The sequence below is a fragment of the Manis pentadactyla genome, chromosome 4 (assembly GCF_030020395.1).
Source record: "Manis pentadactyla isolate mManPen7 chromosome 4, mManPen7.hap1, whole genome shotgun sequence".
NCBI classification, from domain to species: domain Eukaryota; kingdom Metazoa; phylum Chordata; class Mammalia; order Pholidota; family Manidae; genus Manis; species Manis pentadactyla.
Genome location: NC_080022.1, coordinates 79,517,704 through 79,529,795, shown reverse-complemented (window position 1 = coordinate 79,529,795; position 12,092 = coordinate 79,517,704). Strand labels below are relative to the sequence as shown.

Genomic DNA, 12,092 nt, shown 5'->3' with positions numbered 1-12,092 from the left:
TATCTCCCACTAGAATTTAAGCTCCATTAGGCAGAATTTATGTCTGTTTTTGTCACTGATGTGTTACATTAATTATCTATTGCTATTGCTATTTATAATTTTAAAAACCCACAAAATTTAGTGCCTTAAAACAAAAATAAACATTTATTATCCCTTATAGTTTCTATGTGTTGGGAATTCGGGAACAGCTTACTTAGTGGTCCTGACTTGGGGTTTGTCATGAAATTCAGTCAGATGTGGGCCAGGACCGCAGTCATCTGAAGACTCAACTGGGGCTGAAGGATGTACTTCCAAGGTGGCTCACTGACATGCTGTCAAGTTGGTTCTGAATGCTGATGGGAGGCCTTAGATTTTCCTTCATAGAGCTCCTCACACATGGCATCTGGCTTCCCCTGAAGCATGTAATCTAAGAGAATAGGGTGAAAACTACAATGTCCTAATGACCTAGTCTCAGATATTATGCTCTTGTCACTTTTGCCATATTTTATTGGTCACACAGACAGTCCTCACTCAATGTAGGAGAGATTGTATAAGGGCATGAAGAACAGACAGCAAGGATCACTGGAGGCCAGATTAGAGGATGGCTGCGACATGGGTCTATCCACAGTGACTGTATAATAACATCCTATAATAAGTATTATATGTATGTAGTATATATATGTATGTGTGTGTGTATATATATATATATGTATATGTTAAAAAATCTGATGAATGAATGAATAAGTCACTTGAAGGTTATTGGTGAGGTCACAGTATTAACAAAAGATCAGAACAACAGAGGCCTAGGAAAGGCAGAGTTGACTGGAACCAGGGATTCTGATATCTATAGGATGCTCTGCATGTCATTTTGCTTCTGAGTATAGCCAGGATATAGAAGAACATGGAAAGGGGTGTGGACAGAAAAAAATAGCACAACTCCCTCCCTATTCTGTATGTTCCCACGGCGTTTTTTTCTCCATGAAATAGAATATGTCATTATTGTCTATATTTTTGTTCACATTGTCTGTCTTCTACACCAGACTATATGTTCTTACACTAGAATCTGAACACAGGTGCTACATTTTTGTAACTCTGAACAACACAGGCTTTGTAGTGAAGAGTAACTGATGCTTGCATTTTTGCTTTTCCTTTTGCTACCATTGTGACTTTAGACCAGCCATAGCTTCATCTTGGTCTAGTTTTTAAATGGGCCTAACAATGGCTGCCTCATGTGGAAGCACATAACATTATTGCTAACATACTGCAGGAGGAGAATTCTAGTTATTGTCTTTCCTCTTAGGAATGTACCTGACACCTAAGTCTTTAATGTGTTTGTGAATGAATAAATGAATAAGTAAATAAATGAAGCATTTGTACTGACTTACTTGGGGTTCACTTGTAAATGAGGATAATAATACGGTTATGGTGAAGATTAAGTGAGATGACAGATGAAAAGTGCTTCCATTGTAATACCTCTAAAAAAATCTATCATTGTTAGAGAAGCAATTTTTAAAAAGTAATCTATTATAGAGATCTCTTTGAAGAGAACAGTCGAGTAATGGAGAATGTACTATCTCTATTTAGATATCTTTCACAAGGTATATCACTTGCTTTTGTATTTCATAGTAAACTCTCCATTAATAGTCCCAAATCCAATACCCATTAATAGAACACAATAACCTGTAGTATTCCAAAATATTTTACTCAGCAAAGGAGTAAAAAAAAAACCAAAAAGGTAAATTTTACAAATTAATAATTTTGTCTAGTGTCAAATTCCAAGAGCTGAAACCACCTAAAATATGGAAGCTTCTGGCCAGTGCCTCAGTCAGCACCCAAATCACAGTGATAGTTAATAGACAATTATTCTGAAACAAATCTACTCATTGAAGCAAGGAAGGAAATGGGAGGAAAGAAAAGAAACGAGAGAGGGAGAAAAGAAGGGAAGGTGGAAGAAAAAATCAGTTAGCACTCATAAGACCAAATGCTTTGGTTACTGCATTCCTAGTCCTCCACATTCCCAGCTTCCCCTGAAGTATTACCTAACAACTGCATAGGGTGGAACTGAAAGGGTGTTAAATGGGTGGATCCTAGTGGCAATGTCGTTGTAAACACTCCCTATGAGTCAGCTATAAATTCAATTCAAATCCCCAGTCTCCCTGTCTTCTCTGCTTATCATGGTTACCACTAAAATGACTGCTGCCTTTAGAAACCCTAATGGGAAACAGGTAAATGCCTACAACAGTGTTTGATTTTATATTAAAACTTATAATAAAAATGTAATGACTGAAACAGGAAATATTTTGTTATTGAGTTCAGGTTTATATTCTTTGCTTAATCTTTAAAACACAGTAACAGCTTAACATTTCTTCAGTTTTATTTTAAGAATGCTATCTCATCGTATTGTGGTCATGTGAGTGATGAACAAGAATTTGTGAAGCATTAGGTTTAATTCCACACCTGTAAAAAAGGTATTTTAATAACTGACTTTTTGTAATTCAATACTGTTTCTCTCCTTGTGTAACTGGCTCCTGATTATCTTTTTTTGAATGTACATTCTCAGGGGAGACCTGATGTGTCTGTCTTCAAATTTCTCACATGAAGAAGAAGGCTGGTTACATAGCATTTGTTCACAAATTCTATTTGGTGGCAAAGTTGATGGTTGTGTGGCCTTTTAGTGATGACTTCAGCAGTGGTTGCTTCCCAGTTGTGTTTAGGAGCACAGTTCATGATAAAAGCTAAAATAATTTTACTATAAAGCAACACCTTCCTAACATAGTTTCCTCATCCTTTTTGGTGGAGGTGGGAGTAGAGTGCTAATTAACATTAGCTAATATTTGTACTTGACTTTACTGTTATTAGATCATTTTCACATGAAGTAACACATCGCACAACGCATCTATCATTGGCAACTCTTATCCTTATTTGCCTGATGAACAAACTGAAACTTACAGAGGTTAAAGGCCAGCAAATTAGCAGGTGGTAGAGTCAGGATCTTTCTACTTCAGTCTTTTTAAAAACCTACCTTTTTATTTTGCACATAGGTGCTTGGTAGCTTTGGACACAGCAGTTACAATAGCAACTATTTGCTGAATGCTTATTATGTACATTGCATATATTATTTTATTTTATTGCCATGTCAATGTTTAAGTAGATATTATTAGCTCCAGTTTATGAATGAGAATATTGGAAATGGAAGAAGTTAAGTACACTTTTGGCTAGCACACTTGAAATTCTAGGTCACAATCTAGTCACTTGCATCAATATAGAGGTTACTAATTCCCAGATAATTGGATAGTTCAAATGGAATTACTATTCTAGTTGCATTAAATTTTATCTTGCTCTCAAACAGACATTTCAGAAAGTAAAGAAAAGAATGGACTTCTTTTGGTGGGTGGGGTGGAAATTGGCACTTTTGTTGACCCATTTTGGTGGTGCAATTTCAAAAGGTGTTGTTGGATTGAGAGTGTGAATGTCTAGTACTACATATGGAAATAGACTGTGGCCAGACTCCATAGCCAGAGAGCTGGCTTTTTAACCACAACTTTGGCAGATCTAGTTTCTCCCTGTGCACAAGTGCCAAGACATGGCAATAGACTTGTGTGCTTTTTAATGTTCTTTCCTGTGATTATGTGTCTTGCAAAAAATGGAAAGTGGTGGAGGTAAAGCCATTCTTATAACCGCCATACATGGAAAGGCCACCACATCTGTGCTTGAGTGCCTTTTGGATATGTGTTGTGGAAAGCAATGAGCCAGGTAAAACAGGCTTTCACTGTTTCATTGTGAGCCTTCATTTTTCCAAAGCAAAAAACTTTTGAACATTAGTTGGGAATCGCAATAGGGTGTTGTTTCTCCTTTTTTCTAGAATAGCACTGCCAAGACAACTTTCTGATGGATGGAAATGTTCTATATCTGTGCTGTCCAAGAGAGTAGCCAGTAGCCACATGTGGCTATTATTGAACTCTTGAAATGTGTGAGTATGACTGAGAAACTGCAATTATAAGTTAAGTTTAAGTATAAATAGTCACATGTGGCTAGTGAGCAGCACCATCCTAGAATGAAACTGAGATGCCCAGGGTTGCCAAGGAAGCACCAAATGCCAGCTGCCTAGGGAGAGGTTGGGATGTTGTTAAACAGAGGGTTTGACTCCACTGTGAGCTCCTCTTCTGTACCTTGGGTAGTTTTTGCTGCTCGCTTTTCCTTTCTGTAAGCAATGAGACTTGTGTATAGCTGATTTATAAAACACCTTTGGCAGTTGAAAGCACTGTGTTCTGAGATTGAACCCTTGCCAGGTTTAAAGGAGACAGAGCTCAGATCCTCCCTTTATTTCCCTCCCGGACCATGACATATATCAATGCTAAGGGGGTACAGCATTACAACACAGAAAGTTTTGAATTGTTACCTAAGTTTGTCTCACATTAGACTGTCTTTGAGGAGGGTGCCACTGCTCTCTGCACCCGTGCTTCCTCTGTCTTGTCCTCTAGTTTGCAGTTCCAGAGTGTGAACAGCACAGCGGTATACAGATGGAGCAGAGGGTGTTGGTGTGGAATTCACACAGTGGGGTTTCACTTACGCAAGTGCTCAAAGCACTCGTGAGAGGTAAGAATTAGCTATTTCTCTGGTTTGATTTAGTTATTTCAGTGAAAAGTTAATGTGTAAATTCTTTCAACAAATAAATTGATGTGCCCAGGGTGAGTGAAGGAAAGAGGTAAACCAAGGATACTGCGAGAGGGTCAGAACTAATAGCACAAACTTCTCTCCTTAGGCCAATGACCTCATTTGAGATAACACTTCTCAGGCACTTGACACAGCAGTGCTGATTATTTCAAATATATGTGTGTGTGTATATAATTTATACCAATTAAAACATATAATCTGTCTCAATAAAATCAATACCAAGATTGTTATTTATCATTCATTCAGAATACATTGAACAGCCCCTATGCAGAATACTGGGGCTACTTGAGAAGACTAAGATAAAATATGATTTGAATCATTGCAAAGCTCTTGATCTAGTGGGTAAGTAATATGCATAAACCACTTCTGGTGTTAGACTGAATGGGTTCAAGCCCTGCTCCACCATTTTCCAGTTGTATAAATAGGGGCAAATGCCTCTTGTCTGAGAGAAAATTAAGTCTCAATGTTCTCATTGCAAGGGGCTTGTAATAGTATCTGCCTCCCTCATGAAGATACTATTGAGATTAAAAGAAATGTTTTTATAGCCCTTAGTCTATCCTCATACACAGAGAGTGCTCAACCATGTGCTAGCTTATTTTTAAACTCATAATTAATTTTTATACAGTTTTTAAGGTAAAATTTACATTAATTGAAGTGTTAACTGTATATTTTTTTGATGTAATGAATACACCTGTGTAACTCACACCTCTAAGAAACTATAGAACATTTTTATCACCCAGAAGTTTCCCTCATGTACCTTCCCAGTGGTACAGTATAACTGTGAGAGACAGTTACATTGATTAGATTAGTTTTCCACTACAGATTAGTTTAGCCTTTTCCAGAATTTCAAATAAATAGAATCATATAGTATGCATTCTTTTGTGTCATCTATTTTTGAATAGGTAATATAGTCACATGTTTGAAACTGAAAATATATAAAAGGACAGGCCATCAAGTCTCTTTCCCAACCATTCCCCGTCATCCAATCTCCCTCCCTTAAAGCAACCAGTGTTATTAGTTTCATGTGGGCCCATCCCTTAGCTATCATTATTAACTCAGGGATTTATACAAGGTGCTTTGAAAACTCAGTTTTAAAGATTACCCAGAGAACCTTGTGACAGACCAGCTAAAACAGTATAATATCAGTTTAAAAATAACTGGAGTTCTTTTTAGACTCTGATTCCAAAGGTCAAATTGTGACATTTTACGTTTCTATGATTTAGGTAACCTTTAAGCCACATCTACTTTAAGTTCTAGCATTCTATGATTCATTGACTGAACAAATATGTATTGAACAAATATGGAAATACAACCATGAGCCAAAGAAAGCCATGTTCATGGCCTTATAGATGTAAAAGTTTATAAGGGTGAAACAAAAATGCACCAGAATAATCATATAATTATGGTTTCAGTGCTGTGTGATAAGAAAGGACCAAGGTAGGGAGGTCTGAAGATTTTCCTCAGAAGAAGGGACTAGGGCTGGGGTCAGAAGGATGAGCCCTTTCATCCACTGAGCAAAACATATGCAAAAACTCTGTGGAGGGAGGAAGCTTTGGGGAATTGGTAGACGTCAATGTGGCTGGAACAGAGACAGTGTGGCAGGATGGGATATGGAATGAGTAGTGAGAAGATGTGGAGAGGTGGGTCCAACCTGACCCTGCAGAACTTGGTTTAGCTAAGAGGTTTTGTCTAAGAGAATCGGAAGCTATCTAAGTGATTTCCTGGGAAGTAAATCACCTGGGAAGGATCTCATGGCTTTTTGTGTGAAGAATTAGAGAGGGGCTAAAGGGCATGTAGGTTAACCAATTAGAAGACTAGGTTAGTAGCCCTCCAGGTCCTCCTCCCCCAGGCAAAGGTAGCTTTGATTAGGGTGGTTGATGGGACGAGAAAGAACAGGACTGATGAAGGAAAATTTGGGAGGTAAAATTGACAGGATTTGCTAATAAGTGGAATATAGAAAGGAAAGGCAGATTGTCAGGATGTCACCTTTTTTAAAATTTCAAAATATAATTTTTATTTGGTATAATCTTCATTTTTTAACTGCGACTTTGTTATTCCTATCGTGTTAAAAATACTGTATTTTTCTTTTTATGAAGATGCCATAACAGTAGGTACAATTTTATTTTGTGTAATTTATTTATTTATTTTTATTAAGGTATCATTGATACACACTCCTATGAAGGTTTCACAAGAAAAACAATGTGATTATTACATTCACCCTTGTTATCGAGTCCCCCCCCAACTCCATTGCAGTCACTGTCCATCAGTGTGGTAAGATGCCACGGAGTCCCTATTTGTCTTCTCTGAGCTACACTGTCTTCCCCGTGACCCCCCACACACCATGTGCACCAATCATGATACCCCACAATCCCCTTCTGCCTCCCTCCCCACCGGCCTTCCCCAACTCCTCCCCTTTGGTAACCACTAGTCCCTTTTTGGAGTCTGTGAGTCTGCTACTATTTTGTTCCTTCAGTTTTGCTTCGTTATTATACTCCACAAATGAGGGAAATCATTTGGCACTTGTCTTTCTCTGCCTGGCTTATTTCACTGAGCATAATATCCTCCAGCTCCATCCCTGTTGATGCAAATGGTAGGATTTGTTTCTTTCTTATGGCTGAATAGTATTCCCTTGTGTATATGTACCACCTCTTCTTTATCCATTCATCTACTGATGGACACTTAGGTTGCTTCCATATCTTGGCTATTGTAAATAGTGCTGTGATAAACATAGGGGTGCATATGTCTTTTTGAATCTGAGAAGTTGTTTTCTTTGGCTAAATTCCTAGGAGTCACTTACCTCAAGATGGATTTAGTTGCAATGAATTTTATTGAAATTGACTTTAACTAATAACAAGACGTAAAACTATGCAAAATTTTGCCTCAGATAAAATTTTCAAGTTTTCAAAGTTTTTAGCTGGCTGGAGAGCTGGCTCCACTTCCTATTTTTTGGTATTTCCTAATCCTGTAAAAAAAAAATGAGTTTTTTTTTCTCCCCGGAATGCTTATTACAGAGGAACTCTTTCTGTAGAGTATAAACTTCGGTAAGCAAATAACCAGAGATATCTAACTTCTAGGCTAGGAATTTTGGAGTTTTTTGTGCTGATGGTTACTGTCATTTTGTCAGACGTAAACTTCTAAATGTATAATGAAAGCAATTTATATTGTCTTTATTATTTTTCTTGCCTGCTTTTTCTGGGATCAGGAATCAGTAGGTTCTTCCTGTCCCAGACTAAGTACTTTCCTTCTAAGAATTTCTTCGTTGATAGGCTGCCGGCTAGACCTCATGTATTTATGCCCGTGTTCTGCCCCCTTCCGGCCTCTGCCTGAACCCGGTTCGCCGAGACGACCGGTGGTAGAATGATCTGAAATCACCAGTGCATTTACACATTAATTATTGTTTCCGAGAGTGACCCAGGTCACCTTCCGGCGGAGTTCGGACGGCCTTTGGAAGCCCGCGCGTATGCAGCGCAGGCCCACGGCCGGGGAGAACCGCGCGAGGGCGGTGCGGCAGCGCAAGGCGCGCAGGCTGGGCGCGGGGTCGCCCCGGGCTCCCGAGGGGGTGTGTCTTGTGCTGCTCTTACATGCAAGGGGCGGTTCGCGACACTGGGAAGTCAGCAATTTGTAGGGCGGAGGGCTACTGCTTTGAAAGGGAGGCAGAGGAGGGAGCGGGATTTCCCCGCCCCCGTTTCCCGCTGTCCAATCCTTTCGGCTTCCCCTCTCCGCGGCCGGCCAGCCCGGCCCCTAACCAGCTCAAACCCATTATGCGGTAGCGGCGGCCGGGTCTCTTTAAGGCCCTGCTGCGCCTGCGTCTTGGGCTCTCCTGACGCGGCCCGGCCGGACCAGGACTGGCGAGCGGACTGGCGGGGGTCAGTTAGTGAGCGGAGCGGCGGCCCCCGAGGTGTGGGTCCGGACCAGAGGCGGCCTTGGGCTCCGGAGGGAGCGCGGCGCTGGAGAGGAGCCGCGAGCGGGGCCGAGGCGCTGAGAGGCGGCGGCGAGGCTGCCGGCTGGATGGGAAGTTGATGTTTACGGCGGAGTCCACCCAACGTTTCCAAGGTGAGGGGCGCCGCGCCGGGCGGGCGGGTCGTGAGCCCGAGTTCCATGGCGCGGCGAGCAGGGACAGCCGCCAAAGTTGCGGCGCGAGCCGGGCGGGCGTGCCCAGCGCCGTGGGGGCCTACGCGCCCTACCGCAGCCGTGGCCCGGGACCCTCCGGGCGCTGGGGAAGAAACTCGCCAGGTGGCTTCCAGTGAGTCCTAGAGAAGAGGAGGGACGCGGCGGCTTCGGGGGCACTTCCTCGGACATCCTGAGGGCCATAATGACCCTTGCCTTGCCAAGGCCAGACGTCCTCTTCTCTCTGGGCGATCTGAAGGGGCAGGACCGCCCGCGCCCCTTTCTTGCAAAGTTGGCGTCTTCATTTAGCCTCCGGGATTCTGGGCAAGGCCGTGTCTCTAGGCAGGTGATGGGGCAGCCAAGTGTGCTAGGTGACTCCTTAGGATGCACTTGGGGAGCGTTAGTAGCCGCCAGTGAATCACCTTATGACTAGCGGGGCAAGCCTCAAATTAACCGCAGAATTTCCGGTAGGTTGGATTGTGGTGGTGGTGTTTGCTATAGAGTTGATGTGATTTCTTTGTGTCTTTTCGTTCTGTCTGTCTCTTCGGCGTCTTAGATCAACTCAGTTGGCATCATTTCACCGAGAGTTAACCGAAACTTCTGGAATTGTTTCTTCCCTTATACTCCTGTCTATTGCTGTTAGAGGTGGCTGTGAAAGCGTTTTGTTGCAAAGATATCTTTTCTTTCTGTTATCAGTCTAGAATAATAAACCCCTTTCTTTGCTGACAGAAAGAAATCCAGTGCTTCTTAGAGATGAAGAAAATTATATATTGGTGGTTTTTACGTTTGTTCTGGGCGCTATGTACTAGTAGCTTTTTTTGTTTAATTTTATTAGTCAACTTTCTTCCATTTATTAACTTTTTTTCTAAAATGCTATTCTTAAAGCCTCTGAGAACTTTGTGTTAAAGAAATCTTAGAAAACTTAACTGAAGTATAATATACAGAATGTGCACAATCCTAAGTATGCAGGTAAAGAATTTTTGTAAAGTGTACACTAAAAGCTGATTTGAAGCCCTGAGCATGTGGGTGGGGACTGTTGATTTGTAGTTTTACTCTGTGATCTAGTGTCTAAAACAGTGGTTCTCAATTTCGGCTACACATTAGAATCACAGGGGGAGCTTTATATATATGCTGCTGTTAGGCCAAATGTATCAGAATCTCTGAGGGTAGATCCCAGGTAGCAACATTTAAACAAAATTTTTGTGTGATTGCATACAATAAGGTACACAGATCTTAAGGGTATAGCTTGGTTTTGCTGTGTATGTACCTGTGTAACTAACACAAGGTACAGAGTATTGTGAAAACCCTAGAAAATTCCTTCGTATGCCTTCTTTTACCTATTTTCTCTCTGCCCAGGGTCAACCACTGTTCTGATTTCTTTTCCTACAGAGTAGCATCAGTAGTTTCTAAAGCTGCCCAGGTGATTCCATTGTGCCTATCCAGTAAGCGGCCAAGATTGAAAACATTCGTTTGGGTGGACTGTCTGAGGTTATCTCCGCCATCTCTGTCTTTCCTTTTGGCCTGGTCGGATTTTCCAGAGAATATCTTCCAGTTTTCTGCTTGAGGGGCAGAAGTCTGGTTGCCAGTGTTTTGGGAACTCAGGAAAGAGGTCTGGGTAATGAGCCATAGAGCATTACATAGGGTCACATAATCAGCCTCTTTTTATTATTATACCTGTATTTTCCATCATGTATGGGTTTACCCTCTTAAGAGAATAAATCTCTAGTCAGCTGCCATCTTGAGTTTCGGCCACTCAGCAGTTTGGAGGAGGAATGGGGTCTAGGTTGCTAATTGTTCAAATAGCTTTTACCTGATCCTTTCTTACATTAGTCTCCCCTCCCTCTCTTTGTTCTGGAAGTTCGGGGCTTTTCCAGGATTTTGTAGTCTTAGTAGGGTTAGTTCTTAGCTGTCAGAGCACCTGGTTTGTAATTTGGCTGTCTAACAAAGTCAGTTACTTCTCAGCCATCGTCCAAAAATCTCTCTTCCATTCTCCCTGCCCTTATGACTTTGTGTTCTAAAAGCAGAACAAAACATCATTTTCTTTATCCTTGCTTTAGTAGAGTTTTGGGAGGAAGCAAAATCAGATGTGTTCAATCTGCCATCTTAACCTGAAAGCCCATCATCTGTTTTCCATTTTGCAAAAGCGCGCTGCCATCTGTTATTCAGTGATGTCTCCAATTTGTAGGGTTATGTCTTTAAAATTTCTTCACTGTTATCTAAATAGAGTGTCAGGAAGGCAGAGCACCTAAATATTGAGTCAAACTGTCATTTATGTAGAAGTCCAAAAATACTTTAGAGATGTACTAATTGTTCCAGAATTTTATAATCTTAGGATTGGAAATGATTGTAAAGATAAGCCAGCGTAATAAATTCTTTGATACTTTCTGTAGTGGGAAACTTGTGGTAAAGGTATATTATTGACTTGGGAAATGGATTGGACTGTGGATCTCTGCAAAGGAGCTGGAAATCCATATGTGCATTAACCTTTAATTTTGAATGAATAAATAATATATTGTATATTATATATGAAAGTTATTAAAAAGTCATGGTTGGCATTTCAATCAATAATACTTAAGCCCAACTACAATCATGGGAGAGGTAATACTCAGAATTTATTTTGAAAATATTTTATATCAGAAAAAAATGAAAAACTATTGCTAAATTTGGCTTATAGTTAACTTAGAATGATAAATTACTTAAAACTAGTCAATAAAACCATTATGTTAACCTCCTCTAATAGCTTTATTATTCCTTGCACTCTTTTTATTTTCTTTAAAACACTAAATGGCAGGTTTCTAAATGCTCTTTGAGACAGTTTTTACCATACAGTTCGTGATGCAATGAAAATATTCTCAATATAAATTTGTTTTCTCTTAGGCTAAATTTATACAGTTTATTCATCTTTAAATTAATATCCTTTTCTGTTTTAAAATTTCCTTTTTCATATATTTGTGATGCTAGGTAGGTAGTAGATGGAATTTTTTTGGTTATATTCTATGTTCTCATTTGACAAAATAAAAAGCTGGCAGCCTATGTTGCTCCTCAAATTAATTTTTGACAAGTTTTATAAAATATAAAAGTCTGCTAATCATTGCACACAATTTTCATTGGCCTTTTCTCTTTTCTACAGATTATTTTACTTTTATGTTTGAATATAAAATTTAGTATATTGATCAAAGATAACATTGGCAATTATTACCCTCTGTCTTTGGTGGTGTGATAGTCCTTCCTCACCTGTGGATAGAACTTGTTGTCTGTGGCTCCATTTGTTCATGCTCAGACAGGGTTATCCTATTTCTCATCATTGTGAATTGCTTCGTGTGTTTATTTGT

General features: G+C 40.2%; 1 protein-coding gene across 8 annotated transcripts in view; it reads left to right on the top strand.

The window, feature by feature from the left end:
* The first annotated feature begins 2,141 nt into the window (after positions 1-2,141).
* Positions 2,142-12,092, top strand: part of EVI5 (ecotropic viral integration site 5) — a 245,425-nt gene continuing 235,474 nt past the window's right edge. For 6 of the 8 annotated variants that reach the window (XM_057500426.1, XM_057500425.1, XM_057500424.1 and 3 more), the window contains exon 1: positions 2,142-2,204. In XM_057500426.1, the coding sequence (XP_057356409.1) occupies positions 2,154-2,204 (51 nt within the window). In that variant the 5' untranslated portion in view covers positions 2,142-2,153. Of the gene's footprint in view, positions 2,205-8,367; positions 8,707-12,092 lie in introns of those variants that run through there. The other 2 variants (XM_036906547.2, XM_036906545.2) reach the window with 2 other exon arrangements.